This window comes from Bombina bombina, chromosome 12 (assembly GCF_027579735.1).
Source record: "Bombina bombina isolate aBomBom1 chromosome 12, aBomBom1.pri, whole genome shotgun sequence".
NCBI lineage: Eukaryota > Metazoa > Chordata > Amphibia > Anura > Bombinatoridae > Bombina > Bombina bombina.
This window is the reverse complement of record NC_069510.1, coordinates 17,362,527-17,382,934: the sequence shown is the minus strand read 5'-3', so window position 1 is coordinate 17,382,934 and position 20,408 is coordinate 17,362,527. Positions and strand designations below refer to the sequence as shown.

General features: G+C 38.1%; 1 protein-coding gene across 2 annotated transcripts in view; it reads left to right on the top strand.

The window, feature by feature from the left end:
- The window catches only part of AGPAT2 (1-acylglycerol-3-phosphate O-acyltransferase 2), a 214,687-nt gene that overhangs the window by 148,661 nt on the left and 45,618 nt on the right, over nt 1-20,408 (top strand). For both annotated transcript variants that reach the window (XM_053695543.1, XM_053695542.1), the window contains exons 3-4: nt 6,131-6,306; nt 17,798-17,893. In XM_053695543.1, coding sequence (XP_053551518.1) covers nt 6,131-6,306; nt 17,798-17,893 — 272 coding nt within the window. The remainder of the gene's footprint in view (nt 1-6,130; nt 6,307-17,797; nt 17,894-20,408) is intronic.

Sequence of the window (20,408 nt, the reverse complement as noted above, 5' to 3'; positions counted from 1 at the left end):
GCTCCATAACTTGTCCGCCTGCTCTGAGGCTGCGGACAGAAATCAACCGGATTGAATTTGATCGGGTTGATTGACACCCCCTGCTAGCGGCCGATTTCCCGCGAATCTGCAGGGGGCGGCATTGCACCAGCAGTTCACAAGAACTGCTTGTGCAATGATAAACGCTGACAGCGTATGCTGTCGGCATTTATTGATGTGCAGCGGACATAATACGCTACTTCGTATCATGTGCGCTCGCACTTTCATAAATATGCCCCAAGTGTTGGCTCTGTCCTAGTGCGTATAACTTAGCTCTCCAGCAGACGCATAACTTGTGTTTTTATTAACTAGCAATCGCAGACAACACGCCAGCCTGAGGTGGGAGAAATTGCTGATCTGTTTGTTTAATAATTAACATCACTGGGGAAGTGTCATGTATGTGACAGAATACACAATTTACTTCTGCCGATATGCAGGTGCCCATATTACATGTGTGTATGTGCCCATTACCAATGCCCTTGCCTGGCATGTGGGACTTTATTGCCGCTAGAGTAAAAGAAAAAAGACAGTTGTGGCGTTATATAAAATGTAACGTCTCCCCTGCAACTCTAGTTAAATTCACATCAGCCCAGTCAGTGATTTAACACCATTTGCCGTGAGGTACTCACCTGGTTTTTTTCAGTAGACCAAACAATTTTAGAAAATAATTTTTGTTTGCAGAAATATCCGAATATGGGAAAACGGTGCCATATGGAAAAGCGCCACAAGTATAGTTTTGTATAATCTGTTTAAATGTCGTGGTTTAAAAAAAAAAGGCTGTAAGTGATTATTTCCTAACATTTCAACTTCATCATTTCACCTTCCCAAAATGTTCAATAAAATAACTAATAAATCATTGTATTATTTATTTCCACCCTTATAAAATGTATCCATATAATGAGTACGAGTAAAAATTCTATCTTTAAATATTGTGAAGAAATTTTAAAATGACAAAAAAAACCTCTTATTTCACAGAGTGGTAACTTCACTAATTTTGAAGCCGTATGCAAGTCCCTACCCCGGCAGTCACTTAAAGGGACATGAAACCCACATTTTTTCTTTCATGATTTAGAAAGAGAATGCAATTCTATACATCTTTCTAATTTACTTCTATTATCTAATTTGTTTTATTTTCTTGATATTCTTTGCTGAAAAGCATATCTAGATAGGCTCAGTAGCTGCTGATTGGTTGCTGCACATAGAAGCCTCGTGTGATTGGCTCACCATGTGCATTGCTTTTTCTTCAACTAAGGATATCTAAAAAATGAAGCAAAATAAATAATAGAAGTGAATTGTAATGTTGTTTAAATTTATATTCTCTATCTGAATCATGAAAGAAAGATTTTGGGTTTAGTGGCCCTTTAAAAACAAAAATGTCCTTTATAGAATGTGTTTATTCACTAACCCACAGGACGGGCACAGGTGAGAGGCCGGGTGCCTCTGATAAAGCAAATCTGGGCTTTATTAAATGAAATAGAAAATACAGATTGCTGAGTAAGCAGAGCAGGCTGCAGACGGCCGGACAGTAGCCAAACCGAATAATAGGGAAATCACTTAAAGGGACATGAAACCCAAAATCTTTCTTTCATGATTTAAACAGAACATGCAATTTTATTCAACTTTCTACTTTACTTCTGTTTTTTGTTCTTTTGGTATCTTTTTTGTGTGAAAAAGCATGTAGGTAAGCTCAGGAGAGTGCACGTGTCAAAATATGTTTATCTATTTGCAAGAGCACTAGATGGCAGCACTATTTCCTGCCCTGTGGTGCACATGCGCCTACCTAGGTATCTCTTCAACACAGAATATCATGAGAAGGAGGCAAATGTGACAATAGAACTAAATGTGAAACTTTATTTAAATACTATGTTCTGTCTGAATCAAACGTTTGGGTTTCATGTCCCTTTAAGTTTTAGAGAATCCGCTGCATAGAATAACATAAGGACTGGTCAGATGTGTAAAGACAAGCAGGCAGGAGATAACAAGTTAAAGGGATACAAAAGGTCACATTAAACTGTCTTTAATCAGAGCATGCAAGAGACTTCTCACTTGTAGCATCACATTTATTTCTTACTAACCAGCTGCAGCAATGTTATAAACCATTACTGTATTAATGAGGAGGGGGAGCTTTGGGGGTTCTGGCCGAGTTAAGGGCTACATGTTGAGACAATGGGGCCGATTTATCACAGGCAGAAACAGGAGTTAAGAAGCAAGGGGGCGGCATTGCACAAGCAGTTCACCAACGACTTGTGCAATGATCAACTGTCGGCATTTATCTATGCCTGGCGGAAATGATTTCCTACAGCGGATCATGTCCGCCAGACACTTGATAAATCGGCCCCAATTAGTTTCCACTTTTCTCTGCAGTATCCTCCATATCTTCCTGCTCTTTTCACACTCTTTCCCTACTGATGTATCTTCCCCTCGTATCTTGTCCCTCCCTGATCTCTCTCTGTCTTTACTTCTCTCTTTTTCTCTCTCTCTTTCTCGCTCTCTTTCTCTCCCTCTCTTTCTCTTTCCCTCTCTCGCTCTCTCTCTCTCTCTCTCTCTCTCTCTCTTTCTCTCTCTCTTCTCTATCTCTCTCTTTCTTTCCCTCTCTCACTTTCTCTCCCTCTCTCACTTTCTCTCTCTTCTCTTTCTTTCTCTCTCTCTCTCTTTCTCTCTCTTTCTCTCTCTCTTTCTCTCTCTCTTTCTCTTTTCAAGCAAATGGACATGCATTTGCTCTAAAAGGAAACCCATCGCTACAAGTGAAAATCAAGCATTTTTGTATCAAATCAGATTTGTTATATCTTTAAAAATGCATGTCACTACTTCTTTTTTATGCTTCAATTATATGTAATTGCTGTTACAGGGTTAGGGTCGCCACTTCAGCCATGTTTTCTTGGACACTTATGAGTTACGCATGCTGCAGGGTGTGCAGAGGGGAACATGAATAATGCTGTCTAGGGTCACTATTCATATGCTGTCCAGGTGCGCAGTGCATTATTTGCCCCTTTGCTTACAGACAGAGGGTAACTTTAGTTGAACGTTTTGCCACAAATTTCAAATGACACTGGGATAATATGTCTGGCACAGGCATGAACAATGCAATAGTTTGTACCTGGTTCCCTACAATAATATGTACCTGGTTCCCTACAATAATCTGTACCTAGTTCCCTACAATAATCTGTACCTGGTTCCCTACAATAATATGTACCTGGTTCCCTACAATAATCTGTACCTAGTTCCCTACAATAATATGTACCTGGTTCCCTACAAAAATTTATACCTGGTTCCCTACAATAATCTGTACCGGGTTCTTTACAGTAGTTTGTACCTGGTTCCCTACAATAATATTACCTGGTTCCCTACAATAATATGTACCTGGTTCCCTACAATAATCTGTACCGGGTTCTTAACAGTAGTTTGTACCTGGTTCCCTACAATAATATGTACCTGGTTCCCTACAATAATATGTACCTGGTTCCCTACAATAATCTGTACCTGTTCCCTACAATAATCTGTACCTGGTTTCCTACAATAATCTGTACCGGGTTCCCTACAATAATCTGTACCGGGTTCCCTACAATAATCTGTACCGGGTTCCCTACAATAATCTGTACCGGGTTCCCTACAATAATGTGTTCCTAGTTCCCTACAATAACATGTACCTGGTTCCCTACAACAATTTGTACCTAGTTCCCTACAATGATATGTAACTGGTTCCCTACAATAATCTGTACCTGGTTCCCTACAATAATTTGTACCTAGTTCCCTACAATGATATGTAACTGGTTCCCTACAATAATCTGTACCTGGTTCCCTACAATAATGTGTTCCTAGTACCCTACAATAACATGTACCTGGTTCCCTACAACAATTTGTACCTAGTTCCCTACAATGATATGTAACTGGTTCCCTACAATAATCTGTACCTGGTTCCCTACAATAATTTATACCTAGTTCCCTACAATGATATGTACCTTGTTCCCTACAATAATATGCACCTAGTTCCCTACAATAACATGTACCTGGTTCCCTACAACAATTTGTACCTAGTTCCCTACAATGATATGTAACTGGTTCCCTACAATAATCTGTACCTAGTTCCCTACAATGATATGTACCAGGTTCCCTACAATAATATGTACCTGGTTCCCTACAATAATATGTAACTGGTTCCCTACAATAATTTGTACCTAGTTCCCTACAATAATCTGTACCTGGTTCCCTACAATAATCTGTACCTGGTTCCCTACAATAATGTGTTCCTAGTTCCCTACAATAACATGTACCTGGTTCCCTACAACAATTTGTACCTAGTTCCCTACAACAATTTGTACCTAGTTCCCTACAATGATATGTAACTGGTTCCCTACAATAATCTGTACCTGCTTCCCTACAATAATTTGTACAGAGTTCCCTACAATGATATGTACCTGGTTCCCTACAATAATATGTACCTGGTTCCCTACAATAATATGTACCTGTTTCCCTACAATAATTTGTTCCTAGTTCCCTACAATAATCTGTACCTGGTTTCCTACAATAATATGTACCTGTTTCCCTACAATAATCTGTACCGGATTCCCTACAATAATCTGTACCTGGTTCCCTATAATAATATGTACCTGGTTTCCTACAATAATCTGTACCTGTTTCCCTACAATAATCTGTACCGGATTCCCTACAATAATCTGTACCTGGTTCCCTATAATAATTTGTACCTGTTTGCCTACAATAATATGTACCTGGTTCCCTACAATAATATGTACCTGGTTCCCTACAATAATATGTACCTGGTTCCCTACAATAATATGTACCTGGTTCCCTACAATAATATGTACCGGATTCCCTACAATAATCTGTACCTGGTTCCCTATAATAATATGTACCTGGTTCCCTACAATAATCTGTACCTGGTTCCCTACAATAATCTGTACCTAGTTCCCTACAATAATATGTACCTGTTTCCCTACAATAATCTGTACCGGATTCTCTACAATAATCTGTACCTGTTTCCCTACAATAATCTGTACCGGATTCCCTACAATAATCTGTACCGGGTTCCCTACAATAATATGTACCTGGTTCCCTACAATAATATGTACCTGGTTCCCTACAATAATCTGTACCTGGTTCCCTACAATAATCTGTACCTGGTTCCCTACAATAATATGTACCTGGTTCCCTACAATAATATGTACCTGGTTCCCTACAATAATATGTACCTAGTTCCCTACAATAATCTGTACCTGGTTCCCTACAATAATCTGTACCTAGTTCCCTACAATAATCTGTACCTGGTTCCCTACAATAATCTGTACCTGGTTCCCTACAATAATCTGTACCTGGTTCCCTACAATAATATGTACCTGGTTCCCTACAATAATCTGTACCTGGTTCCCTACAATAATCTGTACCTGGTTCCCTACAATAATATGTACCTAGTTCCCTACAATAATCTGTACCTAGGTAAAAAAGAGGCTTTGTGTTACAATATATGTCAGTTGATTTTACTGCTTTGCTTGATTTTGAATTGCGGGTGCTCATATTGCAAGCGGATTGGACAATATGCTCGTTTTGAATACTAATGCAGATATAGCAACAATTAATACTTTTGCTATAAAAATAAGTAAATGTTGCTCAGGTGGGTGGGTTGGGCTAAAACTCATCAGTTATTTGTTAAAGTGAAAGTCAATCGTAGCATTTTTGAAATGCTAGGATTGACTATTGAATCAAATAAAAGGGACTTTCATTCATCAGGTATAACTTACTTCATGCAGAAAGCTCCTTTATTTGTTTCAAGCAATCGACGTTCTGAGCTTCTAAGGAAGCCCACAGCAGATTACTGCTTGGCGCCCATGGGAGCCGGATTTCGCGCACGCTATTTGCTAAGAGGTGAAAATGTCAACTCTTTGCAAAATACATTTCTGCATGGGCTGCCTGAACAGTTAAGAACGGTGATCACTTGAAACAAATAAAGGAGCTTTCTGCATTAAGTATGTTTATTTGTTTCAATTGTCAATCCTAGCATTTCACAAACGCTAGGATTGACTTTCACTTTAAGTGCATTTGAAAAATACACTTTTTCCTTTGGGTAATTTTTTTTTTAAATGTTATTTCTCTGGAACAGGGTTGATGGAGATTTTGCCAGATCGTTGTGTGCAGATCGCAAAGAAGGAATTGCTGTTTGCTGGTCCTGTTGGTCTCATCACCTATCTCGGAGGGGTAATTTACATCAACAGAAAACGTACAAGTGATGCTAAGTCTGTAATGGCCGGTGTTGCACAAGCCATGATCAATGACAATGTAAGGGCTGATAAAAACACTGTAAAAGTATTTTTTAACCTAAAAATTGCTAAACTTGCATTGCAACATATGAAATTATAGCCCAAAATATTTAGAAACCAGACGTGCATTTAAGGACCCTATGGAAGATACTGTATATGTAGATAAGTCCAAAAAGTTAGGGGCAAGAACTGAATCATTTGGAGACAATGCTTGAGAATTAATCAAGCCCATATTTTTCTTAAAATGGCTATTAGAAATGTAGCAAACATTTATTTTATAATACATCAATAGGTTCCAGAACAACATGTAATATTACTACCCTTGTTATTGAGCTTGTGTGATGAGTCAGATTTCTAAAGAGATATGAAAGCTATCATTTTTCTTTCATGATTCATAGAGCATCTGATTTTAAGCAACGTTCTAATTTTACTTCTATTATGAATTATATTGGCATCTTTTGTTGAGAAGCAGGGACATGTGCTAAGGAGCCAGCCCATTTTTTGGAGCACTATCTGGCAGCAATTTTACAAGAATGTTATCCATTTGCAAGAGCACTAGAGGGCAGCACTATTTCTTGTCATGTAGTGCTCCAGACGCCTACCTAGGTATCTCTTCTACACAGAATATCATGGGAACAAAGCAAATTTGATAATAGAAATAAATTGGAAACTTGTTTACAATGTTATGCTCTGTCTGAATCACAACATGTTTGTGTCTCATATCCCTTTAATGCACTTAGCTGAACATCTGTACACACCTGTGGGGTTATAGGTTTTAGCTTCAGAATTTGATACATTAGCCTAGGTTAATAGACGTTTGTGACATTGCACAAGGTCTCTTTGGAAAGGCAAGCATATGTTTGAACTTCATTGAGCATCACTTAACGTATATTTTCCAGTTTCGTTAGTGAACGTACCTGCTATTAACACCCATACAGTACATGATAACTGGCGCATCAAACACAATGCTTGTTTGGTTATGTAAATGCCTGTAACTGTACAATATTTGCTTGTCTGTTTATAAGGGTAAAGTAGTCTTGTTAGATAGAACAAGAAGTCACTTAAAGGGACATAATACTCATATGCTAAATCACTTGAAACTGATGCAGTATAACTGTAAAAAGCTGACAGGAAAATATCACCTGAGCATCTCTATGTGAAAAAGGAAGATATTTCTCTTGTAAGATGTATCGAGTCCACGGATTCATCCTTTACTTGTGGGATATTCTCCTTCCCAACAGGAAGTGGCAAAGAGAGCACACAGCAGAGCTGTCCATATAGCTCCCCCTCCAGCTCCACCCCCTCAGTCATTCTCTTTGCCGGCTCTAAGCAATCGGAAGGGTAAAGTGAATGTGGTAAAAAAATGTAGTTTTTATTTTCAACAAGCAAGATTTTGTTATTTTAAATGGTACCGGTGTGTACTATTTACTCTCTAGAAGAAAGGAGTTTAAGATTTCTGCAGGGAGGAAGATGGTTTTAGCATGTTGTAACTAAAATCCACTGCTGTTCCCACACAGGACTGAGGAGTGCAAGAAAACTTCAGTTGGGGGGAACGGTTTGCAGGTTAGGCTGCAATAAGGTATGTTCAGTCTTTTTTCTTCTAGACAAGACTGTGATAATGCTAGAGAAGACTGATAATATCCCCATGAGGGAAGGGTAAGCTGTATTCAGAGACTAAGTATGGAATTTCAAGCTTACATAACAGGGCTAGTTTATGCTGGTTGACACTACTTTCAAGGCAAACGGTTTTTATTGAAAATATCGTTTTTTTGAGACACTTTGAAGGTTCCTTTGGGTTTCTTTCAGGGGTTGTTACCCACATGGCTAATATTAAAACACTATGGAGTGTTTCTTTAGGCCTCACAAGCACCATAGTGAGGTGGGAGGGGCCTAATTTCGTGCCTCAGTTGCGCAGTTATTAGGGATGCACCAAAATTTCGGCCGCAGAAAGTTTCGGCCGAAAATTGCATTTTTGGCTATTTCGGTTTTCGGTTATTTTGCCTGTTATTTTCGGTAAAATTGAGTAGCATGTTTCAAATGTGATGCTAGCCTAGAGCTGCTGTTTAAGTTTATTACTTAACTTACTGTTCTGCATATAATGAGTTTTCTAGGACTATACTTTATTTGGATAATTGGTCAAAAAACAACTGATAATATGATTCTGTTACATAGAACTAAATGAAGAATAATACAGTATATTGATATTTATAATTGTTTTAAGTAAGGATGCACCAAAATTTTGGTCGCAGAAACATTTTGGCCGAAAATGGCATTTGCCTGGGTTTTTTTTTCTTTGTAAAATTACTGTGTAGCATATTATTGTTTTAAGATATTTTTGTCCGATTTTAGTGTGTTACTTTCAATAAAAGTGTGGGCTTTTTTATTGGCTCTAATTATGCAAAAAAAAAAAAAAAACTAAAAAAAATGATTTTGAAAAAATACATTTTCGATATCAGTTTCGGTTTTCGGCCAAGTGCATCCCGGATTTTCGGATTCGGTTTCGGTCCAGAATTTCCATTTCGGTGCATCACTAGCAGTTATATTTGACTAGAAGTTCAGGCTGTTTCACATGGAGGGTCCTGCTGCAGTTTGAGGGCCTATAAGAAGCTTTTTCCCCACAAATCTGGTTCCTAAGGGCAGGTAGGGCCACAGCAGAGCTGTGGCAAGGTGCTGAACGTTTTTTAACCTTTTTTTGGCTTACTGTCGATCCGGTTTGGGCATTAAGGGGTTAATCGTTTTTATTGCTAGTGGTGCAATCTTACTAATGCTTTAGGTACATACTGTAAAAATTTCGAAAGGTTTGCTGCATTTTTTCACTGTTTTGCAAAATTGTGTGCCTTTTTTATCTCTTAAAGGCACAGTAACGTTTTTTTCAAAGTGTGTTTTTAGTTGATTAAAGTGATTTCCAAGCCTGCTTGTTTTACTACTAGTCTGTTAAACATGTCTGACACCAAGGAAAATCCTTGTTCAATGTGTTTAGAAGCCATGGTGGAACCCCCTCTCAGAATGTGTCCCACTTGTACTGATATTTCTATACACTTTAAAGAACATATTGTTACACTTAAAAATGTGGCCCAAGATGATTCTCAGACAGAAGGTAACGAGGTTAGCCCGTCAACCTCTCCCCAAGTGTCACAACCAGTTACGCCCGCTCAAACGACGCCTAGCACCTCTAGTGCGTCTAACTCTTTTACCTTGCAAGACTTGGCGGCAGTTATGAATAATACCCTCTCAGAGTTCTTATCTAAACTGCCCGTGTTACCTGCAAAGCGTGATAGCTCTGTTTTAAGAACAGATAATGAGCATTCTGACGCTTTAGTAGCCGTATCCGATATACTCTCACAACGCTCTGAAGTTGGGGTGAGGGATGTGCTGTCTGAGGGAGAAATTTCCGATTCAGGAAAGGTTTCTCCTCAGACAGATTCAGATATATTGGCTTTTAAATTTAAACTAGAACACCTCCGCTTATTGCTCAGGGAGGTATTAGTTACTCTGGTTGATTGCGACCCTATGGTGGTTCCAGAGAAATTGTGTAAAATGGACAAGTACCTGGAAGTTCCTGTTTACACTGATATGTTTCCGGTCCCTAAGAGGATTGCGGATATCGTTACTAGGGAGTGGGATAGACCAGGTATTTCCTTTGTTCCCCCTCCTGTTTTTAAGAAAAGAAAAAACAGAAGTGCCACATGGCCCAATATTGTTTGGTCCAAAGCTATAGCACCTCAATTAGTGCTATATGGGCAGTCTGGGATCTATTCGGTCACCCAGAAGACCAACTTCCTGCACAGGAACTGATGTCTATGTGGACAGAGAAGAAACACAGGTGCCTATATGGCCTAGTATTGTTGGGACAAGTTGACAGAATCAAATAATGATAAGAGTGGTACTCACAATGTATAAAGCACCTCTTTTGATGCTATAGGAGCATGAAGGGATCAATTCAGTCACCCAACAGACTTATAGCAAGGCATCCGGGTAGGTTCAGTGGTTCAGAGGATCCCAGAAGCTTGATGAAACAGCCATTGGCTGAGAAACGCGTTGCCTGTAATTTTATAATTTTTAATAAAGTCAGTTTTAGCATTTGAACACTTGCTGCTCTTTCTTTGGGATTTTTCTGCCTTTTTATATGAGGATATTCACCATTTGGACTACTCTGGGATCCTCTGAACCACTGAACCTACCCGGATGCCTTGCTACAAGTCTGTTGGGTGACTGAATTGATCCCTTCATGCTCCTATAGCATCAAAAGAAGTGCTTTATACATTGTGAGTACCACTCATCATTATTTGATTCTGTCAACTTGTACCAACAATACTAGGCCATATAGGCACCTGTGTTTCTTCTCTGTCCACATAGACATCAGTTCCTGTGCAGGAAGTTGGTCTTCTGGGTGACCGAATAGATCCCAGACTGCCCATATAGCACTAATTGAGGTGCTCTTCTAAATGTGAGTCTGTTTCTTATTTCAAGATCTACAAGCTTTGGACCAAACAATATTGGGCCATGTGGCGCTTCTGTTTTTTCTTTTCTCTATAGATTGCTGTTCCTGGATCCTGGCCTGGATCTTCACAGATAGCTGCCTAATCTCCTCTCCAGAGACTTTACAACAATTCTATTGCCTGATATTTGTCTATCTTAGGCAATGATACATACTTATAATATAATTAATTGTTTCACATTATAATTGTATAACGACTTTTTTTGTAATTTTTAATTTCTGTATTTTTGAGATATATATATATATATATATATATATATATATATATATATATATATATATATGGATTTTTAATTGCTGTTGATCACTAGTATCACTAGTTTTTTCAATTTTGTGATTTATTTTGTCATTCACAATTTACACTATTGGTAATTATTGTTTTTATTCATATATTTATTTTTATCCTTTTTTATATTATATTTTCTGACACATTAGATGACTTAGTCTCCAGTGTCTATGTTTGTCTCACTAATTTAATTAATAGGGCGCCCCCTCACTTTTTTGCTGTTTTTAAGAAAATGTTCCCCATATCTGACCCCATGCGGGACTCGTGGCAGATGGTCCCTAAGGTGGAGGGGGCTATTTCTTCACTTGCATAATGAAAAATTAAGAAAATTTTTGTTCAACAAGGTTTTCTTCTCCAACCTATTGTGTGCATTGTTCCTGTAACTACTGCAGCTGCTTTCTGGTTCGAGGCGCTGGAAGATGCGCTCCAGACGGAGACCTCATATGAGGACATTATGGACAGAATTAAGTCTCTTAAGCTGGCTAATTCTTTTATCACAGATGCCGCTTTCCAACTAGCTAAGTTAACGGCAAAGAATTCAGGTTTCGCAATTTTAGTGCGCAGGGCGCTATGGCTTAAGTTCTGGCCGGCTGATGTGTCGTCAAAATCCAAACTCTTGAACATCCCTTTCAAAGGAAAGACCCTCTTCGGGCCTGAATTGAAAGAGATTATTTCAGAAATCACTGGGGGAAAAGGCCATGCTCTCCCTCAGGACAAGTCCTTCAAGATAAAGAACAAACAAAATAATTTTCGTTCCTTTTGGAATTTCAGGAGCGGTCTCGCTTCATCCTCCCCTGCTGCAAAGCAAGAGGGTAACGCTTCCCAACCCAGGTCAGCCTGGAAACCTTACCAGGGCTGGAACAAGGGTAAACAGGCCAAGAAGCCTGCAGCTGCCTCCAAGACAGCATGAAGGGGTAGCCCCATATCCGGGACCGGATCTAGTAGGGGGCAGACTCTCTCTCTTCGCTCAGGCCTGGGCAAGAGATGTACTCGATCCCTGGGCCTTAGAGATTGTATCCCAGGGATATCTTCTAGAATTCAAGGACTCCCCTCCAAGGGGAAGGCTCCACATTTCTCTTCTGTCTACAGACATGACAAAGAAAGAGGCGTTCTTATGCTGTGTAGAAGACCTACATACAATGGGAGTGATCCACCCAGTTCCAATTGCGGAACAAGGGCTGGGTTTTTACTCAAACCTGTTTGTGGTTCCCAAGAAAGAAGGAACTTTCAGACCAATCCTGGATCTCAAAATTCTAAACAAATTCCTCAGAGTCCCATCATTCAAGATGGAGACCATTCGGACAATCTTACCAATGATCCAGGAGGGTCAATATATGACCACCGTGGATTTAAAGGATGCGTATCTGCACATTCATATCCACAAAGATCATCACCAGTTTCTCAGGTTCGCCTTTCTGGACAAGCATTACCAGTTTGTGGCTCTTCCTTTCGGGTTGGCCACTGCTCCCAGAATTTTCACAAAGGTGCTAGGGTCCCTCCTGGTGGTTCTAAGACCGCGGGGCATAGCAGTGGCGCCTTATCTAGACGACATCTTAATTCAGGCGTCAACTTTCCAAAGATCCAAGTCTCACACGGAAATAGTATTGGCCTTTCTGAGGTCTCACGGGTGGAAGGTGAACATCAAAAAGAGTTCTCTCTCCCCCCTCACAAGAGTTTCCTTCCTAGGAACTCTGATAGACTCGGTAGAAATGAAAATATTTCTGACGGAGGTCAGAAAGTTAAAACTCTTAACCACTTGCCGAGCCCTTCATTCCATTCCTCGGCCATCTGTAGCTCAGTGCATGGAGACAATCGGATTAATGGTAGCTGCAATGGACATAGTCCCTTTTGCACGGATACACCTCAGACCACTGCAACTATGCATGCTCAAACAGTGGAATGGGTATTATGCAGATTTGTCTCCTCAAATACAGCTGGACCAGGGGACCAGAGATTCTCTTCTCTGGTGGTTGTCTCAGGATCACCTGTCTCAGGGAATGTGTTTCCGCAGACCAGAGTGGATCATCGTAACGACCGACGCCAGTCTGTTGGGCTGGGGTGCAGTCTGGGACTCCCTGAAAGCTCAGGGCTTATGGTCTCAGGAAGAAGCTCTTCTCCCGATAAACATTCTGGAACTGAGGGCGATATTCAACGCGCTTCAGGCATGGCCTCAGCTAGCCGCGGCCAAATTCATCAGATTTCAGTTGGACAACATCACGACTGTAGCTTACATCAATCATCAAGGAGGAACAAGGAGTTCCCTAGCAATGACGGAAGTAACCAAAATAATCAGGTGGGTGGAGGATCACTCCTGCCATCTCTCAGCAATTCACATCCCAGGAGTAGACAACTGGGAGGCGGATTTTCTAAGTCGTCAGACTTTTCACCCGGGGGAGTGGGAACTCCACCCGGAGGTATTTGCCCAGCTGACTCAGCTATGGGGCACTCCAGAATTGGATCTGATGGCGTCCCGTCCGAACACCAAACTTCCTCTTTACGGGTCCAGGTCCCGGGATCCCCAGGCGGTGCTGATAGATGCTCTAGCAGCGCCTTGGTCCTTCAATCTGGCCTATGTTTTTCCACCGTTTCCTCTCCTCCCTTGTCTGGTTTCCAGAATCAAGCAGGAGAGGGCTTCGGTGATTCTGATAGCGCCTGTGTGGCCACGCAGGACCTGCTATGCAGACCTAGTGGACATGTCATCTGTCCCACCATGGACACTACCAATGAGGCAGGACCTTCTAATACAAGGTCCTTTCAAGCATCCAAATCTAATTTCTCTGCGTCTGACTGCTTGGAGATTGAACGCCTAATTCTATCATAGCGTCGGTTATTGATACCCTGATTCAGGCTAGAAAGCCTGTCACCAGGAAAATCTACCATAAGATTTGGCGAAAATATATTTTTTGGTGTGAATCCAAGGGTTACTCATGGAGTAAGATTAGGATTCCCAGGATATTGTCCTTTCTCCAAGAAGGATTGGAGAAAGGATTTTCAGCTAGTTCCTTAAAAGGACAGATATCTGCTTTGTCTATTCTTTTACACAAACGTCTGGCAGAGGTACCAGACGTTCAAGCGTTTAGTCAGAATCAAGCCTGTTTATAGACCTGTGGCTCCGCCATGGAGTCTGAATTTAGTTCTTTCAGTTCTGCAAGGGGTTCCGTTTGAACCTTTACATTCCATAGATATTAAGCTTTTATCTTGGAAAGTTTTGTTTTTGGTAGCTATCTCTTCTGCTCGAAGAGTTTCAGAGTTATCTGCTTTACAGTGTGATTCACCTTACCTGGTTTTCCATGCAGATAAGGTAGTTTTGCGTACCAAACCCGGTTTTCTTCCTAAGGTTGTGTCTAATAAGAATATTAACCAGGAAATTGTTGTTCCTTCTCTGTGTCCTAATCCTTCTTCGAAGAAGGAACGTCTGTTACACAATCTTGATGTGGTTCGTGCTTTAAAGTTCTATTTACAAGCAACTAAGGATTTCAGACAAACACCTTCATTGTTTGTTATCTATTCTGGTAAGAGGAGAGGTCAGAAGGCGACTGCTACCTCTCTTTCCTTTTGGCTGAAAAGCATCATCCGTTTGGCCTATGAGACTGCTGGCCAGCAGCCTCCCGAAACAATTACTGCTCATTCTACCAGAGCAGTGGCTTCCACATGGGCTTTTAAAAATGAGGCTTCTGTTGAACAGATTTGTAAGGCAGCGACTTGGTCTTCGCTGCATACTTTTTCCAAATTTTCCAAATTCTATACTTTTGCTTCTTCGGAGGCTATTTTTGGGAGAAAGGTTTTACAAACAGTGGTGCCTTCCGTTTAAGGTACCTGTCTTGTTCCCTCCCTTCATCTGTGTCCTAAAGATTTGGTATTGGTATCCCACAAGTAAAGGATGAATCCGTGGACTCGATACATCTTACAAGAGAAAACAGAATTTATGCTTACCTGATAAATTACTTTCTCTTGTGATGTATCGAGTCCACGGCCCGCCCTGGCTATTAAGTCAGGTAGCTTTTTTGTTTAAACTACAGTCACCACTGCACCCTATGGTTTCTCCTTTTTCTTCCTAACCTTCGGTCGAATGACTGGGGGGTGGAGCTGGAGGGGGAGCTATATGGACAGCTCTGCTGTGTGCTCTCTTTGCCACTTCCTGTTGGGAAGGAGAATATCCCACAAGTAAAGGATGAATCCGTGGACTCGATACATCATAAGAGAAAGTAATTTATCATGTAAGCATAAATTCTGTTTTTACCTCACAATCTTCTCATCTCAGCAGAGTAAGTTCTGTGTAAAAAGTTATACTCAGCTGCTGCTCAGCTGCAGGTAAAAAAAAATAAAAAAATGAAGAAATGAACTGCAGCCAATCAGCATCAACAGTGCTGAGGTCATGAACGCTTTTACTGTGATCTCATGAGATTTCACTCAACTCTCATGAGATTTCATAGTAAACTTCCTTAAACTGAATAGGGAAATACATAAGAGTGCACGAAGCTCAACCCCTTAGCTGTCCCAGGACAGACATACTGATTTGCTGCTTAGAAGCCCTTTACAATGGGATGTGGCTACTGAGGAACTTTTGAGGTAAAATATCTTTATTTTTTACATAGAGATGCTCAGGTGATATTTTCTAGTCAGCTTTTTACAGCTATACTGCATCACTTTCAAGTGGTTCAGCATTTGGGTATCATGGCCTTTTAAAGTGCTGGCCTTTGGAGTGTAGCCATTGGCTGTGTCTTGCTTTTTCTAAGCTGGTAAGTTTGTCTCATTTTTATTTTATTTTTCTTTAAAGTTACACGTTACCCATATGCTAAATTACTCGGAAGTCATGCAGCATATCTGCAAAATGCTAACTAGAAACAAGAACATCTCTATGTAAAAAAAAGGAAGATGTTTTATCTCTAAACATCTTCAGTTCGAGTAAGTGCTATGTGCGCAAATTATCCTTCAGCTACTCACTTTACTGTCTTGTGGGATTCCACCCTAACCTTGTGAGATTTCATAGTAACTGTATTTAAAGGGACACTGAACCCAAATTTTATCTTTCATGATTCAGATACAGCATGCAATTTTAAGCAACTTTCTAATTTACTCCTATTATCAATTTTTATTTTTATAATTTACAGTGGAACTATGCTGCGAGTAGTTACACTACCCTGATTATAATGGCGCTTTATTCGCATCTTGCGTCTGTGACAAGGGTTGTGATGCTGCCGCAAATTATTAGGGGCTGATTTAACAATGTGCGGACGTACATCGATAAATGCCAACAGCATACGCTGTCTGCATTTATCATTGCACAAGCATTTCTAGTGAAGTGCTTGTGCAATGCCACACCCTGCACATTTGTGGCCAATTGGCCGCTAGCAGAGGGTGTCAAACAACCTGATCATATTTGATCGGGCTCATTACTGTCCCCCGCCTTAGAGGTGGTGGACGAGTTAAGGTGCAGTGGTCTTAAGGCCGCTGCTTCTTAACTCCCGTTTCTGGCGAGCCTGAAGCCTCGTGCGGAAACAGATTCATTAAGATGCATACAGGGCTTGATAAATCGCCCCTATGTCTTATTAGCCGGTTTTATTGACTGTCAGACAGTATTTGTTACCGAGATACGTTAGAGCTACAAACATTATTTATCAGCTGATTTACTTCTGGTATCAAATCTACTTTATTCTCTTGGTATCCTTTGTTCATGTTTTAGATAGAACATTTTAAACAACTTTCCCATTTTACTTCTATTATCTAATTAGCTTTGTTATTTTGTATCCTTTGTTGAAAAGCATACATAGGTAGGCTCAGAAACAGCAATGCACTACTGGGAGCTAGCTGCTGATTGGTGGCTGCGCATATATGCCTCTTGTCTTTGGCTCACCAGATGTGCTCTGCTAGTTCCCAGTTATTCATTGCAGCTCTAGAGCTGACTTTATCTATGTGTTTAACCCATTTGCAAGGGTTAAACCAGCAAGTACAATAATACACTGCTTTTGTTTTAAACGTGTATGTTCCTTTTGATTTGCCAAACAATGCAGATTTATGCAGATTGAAAGGTGGTGCAACAGAAATTCTTTAATGCGCTGTGTAGCCATTACTCAGTGCTAGCAATGTATTTTGCTACTTAGAAGTGGCGCCGTCACTGGTACCGCTGTGCTTTAGATACACCACATTGGTTATGCGATAAGAGAGGAATTAAATTGACACTAAAGACAAAATTAAACTTTCATGATTCTGATAGAACATACAATTTTTAACAACTTTCCAATTTACTTCTGTTATCCAATTAGCTTTGTTCTCTTGGTATTCTTTGTTGAAGAGCATATCTAGGTAGGCTCAGGAATAGCAATGCTCTAGCATATAGATAACTGCTAATTGGTGCCTGCACATATATGCCTCTTGTCATTGGCTCACCAGATATGTTCAGCTAGCTCCCGTTATTGCTATCCAGAATGAAGCAAATTTGATCATAGAGGTAAATTTAAAATGTTTTACATTTACATTGTGTGCTCTGTCTGGATTGTGAAACAATAACTCTAGAATTCATGTTTGATTAAGCAGTAGCCATCTAAGGAGTTGATAAATGTACAACACACAAGCATTTGATTCTGGCAGTGACAGTGGAACTAATCATTATGGAAGCACCAATGTGTTTAGTTTGCAGTGATCTGTATTTCCACTGACATTAAAGTGTACTTTTCCTTTCATCTTTTTGTTACTTTTAATAACATTTTATTTGATTATTTTTACTAGTTAAAAGTCTGGATATATCCTGAAGGAACCCGCAATAACAGTGGTGACCTCCTGCCGTTCAAGAAAGGTGCTTTCCACCTTGCACTACAAGCCAAGGTAATAATACAACATACAATAATATGACGTGTTTACAATACAGTAATATAACGTGTTTACAATACAATAATATAATGTGTATACAATACAATAATATGATGTTTATACAATACAGTAATATAACGTGTTTACAATACAGTAATATAACGTGTATATAATACAATAATATAACATGTTTACAATACAATAATATAACGTGTATACAATACAGTTATATAACGTGTTTACAATACAGTAATATAATGTGTTTACAATACAATAATATAACGTGTATACAATACAATAGTATAACGTGTTTACAATACAATAATATGACGTGTTTACAATACAGTAATATAACGTGTTTACAATACAATAATATAATGTGTATACAATACAATAATACAATAATATGATGTTTATACAATACAGTAATATAATGTGTTTACAATACAGTATTATAAAGTGTTTACAATACAATAATATAACGTGTATACAATACAATAATATGAGGTGTTTACAATACAGTATTATAAAGTGTTTACAATACAGTAATATAACGTGTATACAATACAATAATATGAGGTGTTTACAATACAGTAATATAAAGTGTTTACAATACAATAATATAACGTGTATACAATACAATAATATGACGTGTATACAATACAGTAATATAACGTGTTTACAATACAGTAATATAACGTGTTTACAATACAATAATATAACGTGTATACAATACAGTAATATAACGTGTTTACAATACAATAATATAACGTGTATATAATACAATAATATGACGTTGTATACAATACAGTAATATAACGTGTTTACAATACAATAATATAACGTGTTTACAATACAGTAATATGACGTGTATACAATACAGTAATATAACGTGTTTACAATACAATAATATGACGTGTATACAATACAGTAATATAACGTGTTTACAATACAGTAATATAACGTGTATACAATACAATAATATGACGTGTATACAATACAGTAATATAACGTGTTTACAATACAGTAATATAACGTGTATACAATACAGTAATATGACGTGTTTACAATACAGTAATATAACGTTGTATACAATACAGTAATATAACGTGTATACAATACAATAATATGACGTATACATAACAGTAATATAACGTGTATACAATACAATAATATGACGTGTTTACAATACAGTAATATAACGTGTTTACAATACAATAATATAACGTTGTATACAATACAGTAATATAACGTGTTTACAATACAATAATATAACGTGTATACAATACAGTAATATAACGTGTTTACAATACAGTAATATAACGTGTATACAATACAATAATATGACGTGATTTACAATACAATAATATAACGTGTATACAATACAGTAGTATAGCGTGTTTACAATACAGTAATATAACGTGTATACAATACAATAATATTACGTGTATACAATACAGTAATATAACGTGTTTACAATACAATAATATAACGTGTATACAATACAATAATATAACGTGTTTACAATACAATAATGTAACGTGTATACAATACAGTAATATAACGTGATTACAATACAGTAATATAACGTTTATACAATACAGTAATATAACATGTTTGCAATACAATAATATAACGTGTATATAATACAATAATATGACGTATACAATACAGTAATATAACGTGTTTACAATACAATAATATAACGTGTTTACAATACAGTAATATGACGTGTATACAATACAGTAATATAACGTGTTTACAATACAATAATATGACGTGTATACAATACAGTAATATAACGTGTTTACAATACAGTAATATAACGTGTATACAATACAATAATATGACGTGTATACAATACAGTAATATAACGTGTTTACAATACAGTAATATAACGTGTATACAATACAGTAATATGACGTGTTTACAATACAGTAAGATAACGTGTTTACAATACAGTAATATAACGTGTATACAATACAGTAGTATAGCGTGTTTACAATACAATAATATGACGTGTATACAATACAGTAATATAACGTGTTTACAATACAGTAATATAACGTGTATACAATACAATAATATGACGTGTATACAATACAGTAATATAACGTGTTTACAATACAGTAATATAACGTGTATACAATACAGTAATATGACGTGTTTACAATACAGTAATATAACGTGTATACAATACAATAATATGACGTTGTATACAATACAGTAATATAACGTGTTTACAATACAGTAATATAACGTGTATACAATACAATAATATAACGTGTATACAATACAATAATATGACGTGTATACAATACAGTAATATGACGTGTTTACAATACAGTAATATAACGTGTTTACAATACAATAATATAACGTTGTATAAAATACAGTAATATAACGTGTATACAATACAATAATATGACGTTGTATACATAACAGTAATATAACGTGTATACAATACAATAATATGACGTGTTTACAATACAGTAATATAACGTGTTTACAATACAATAATATAACGTTG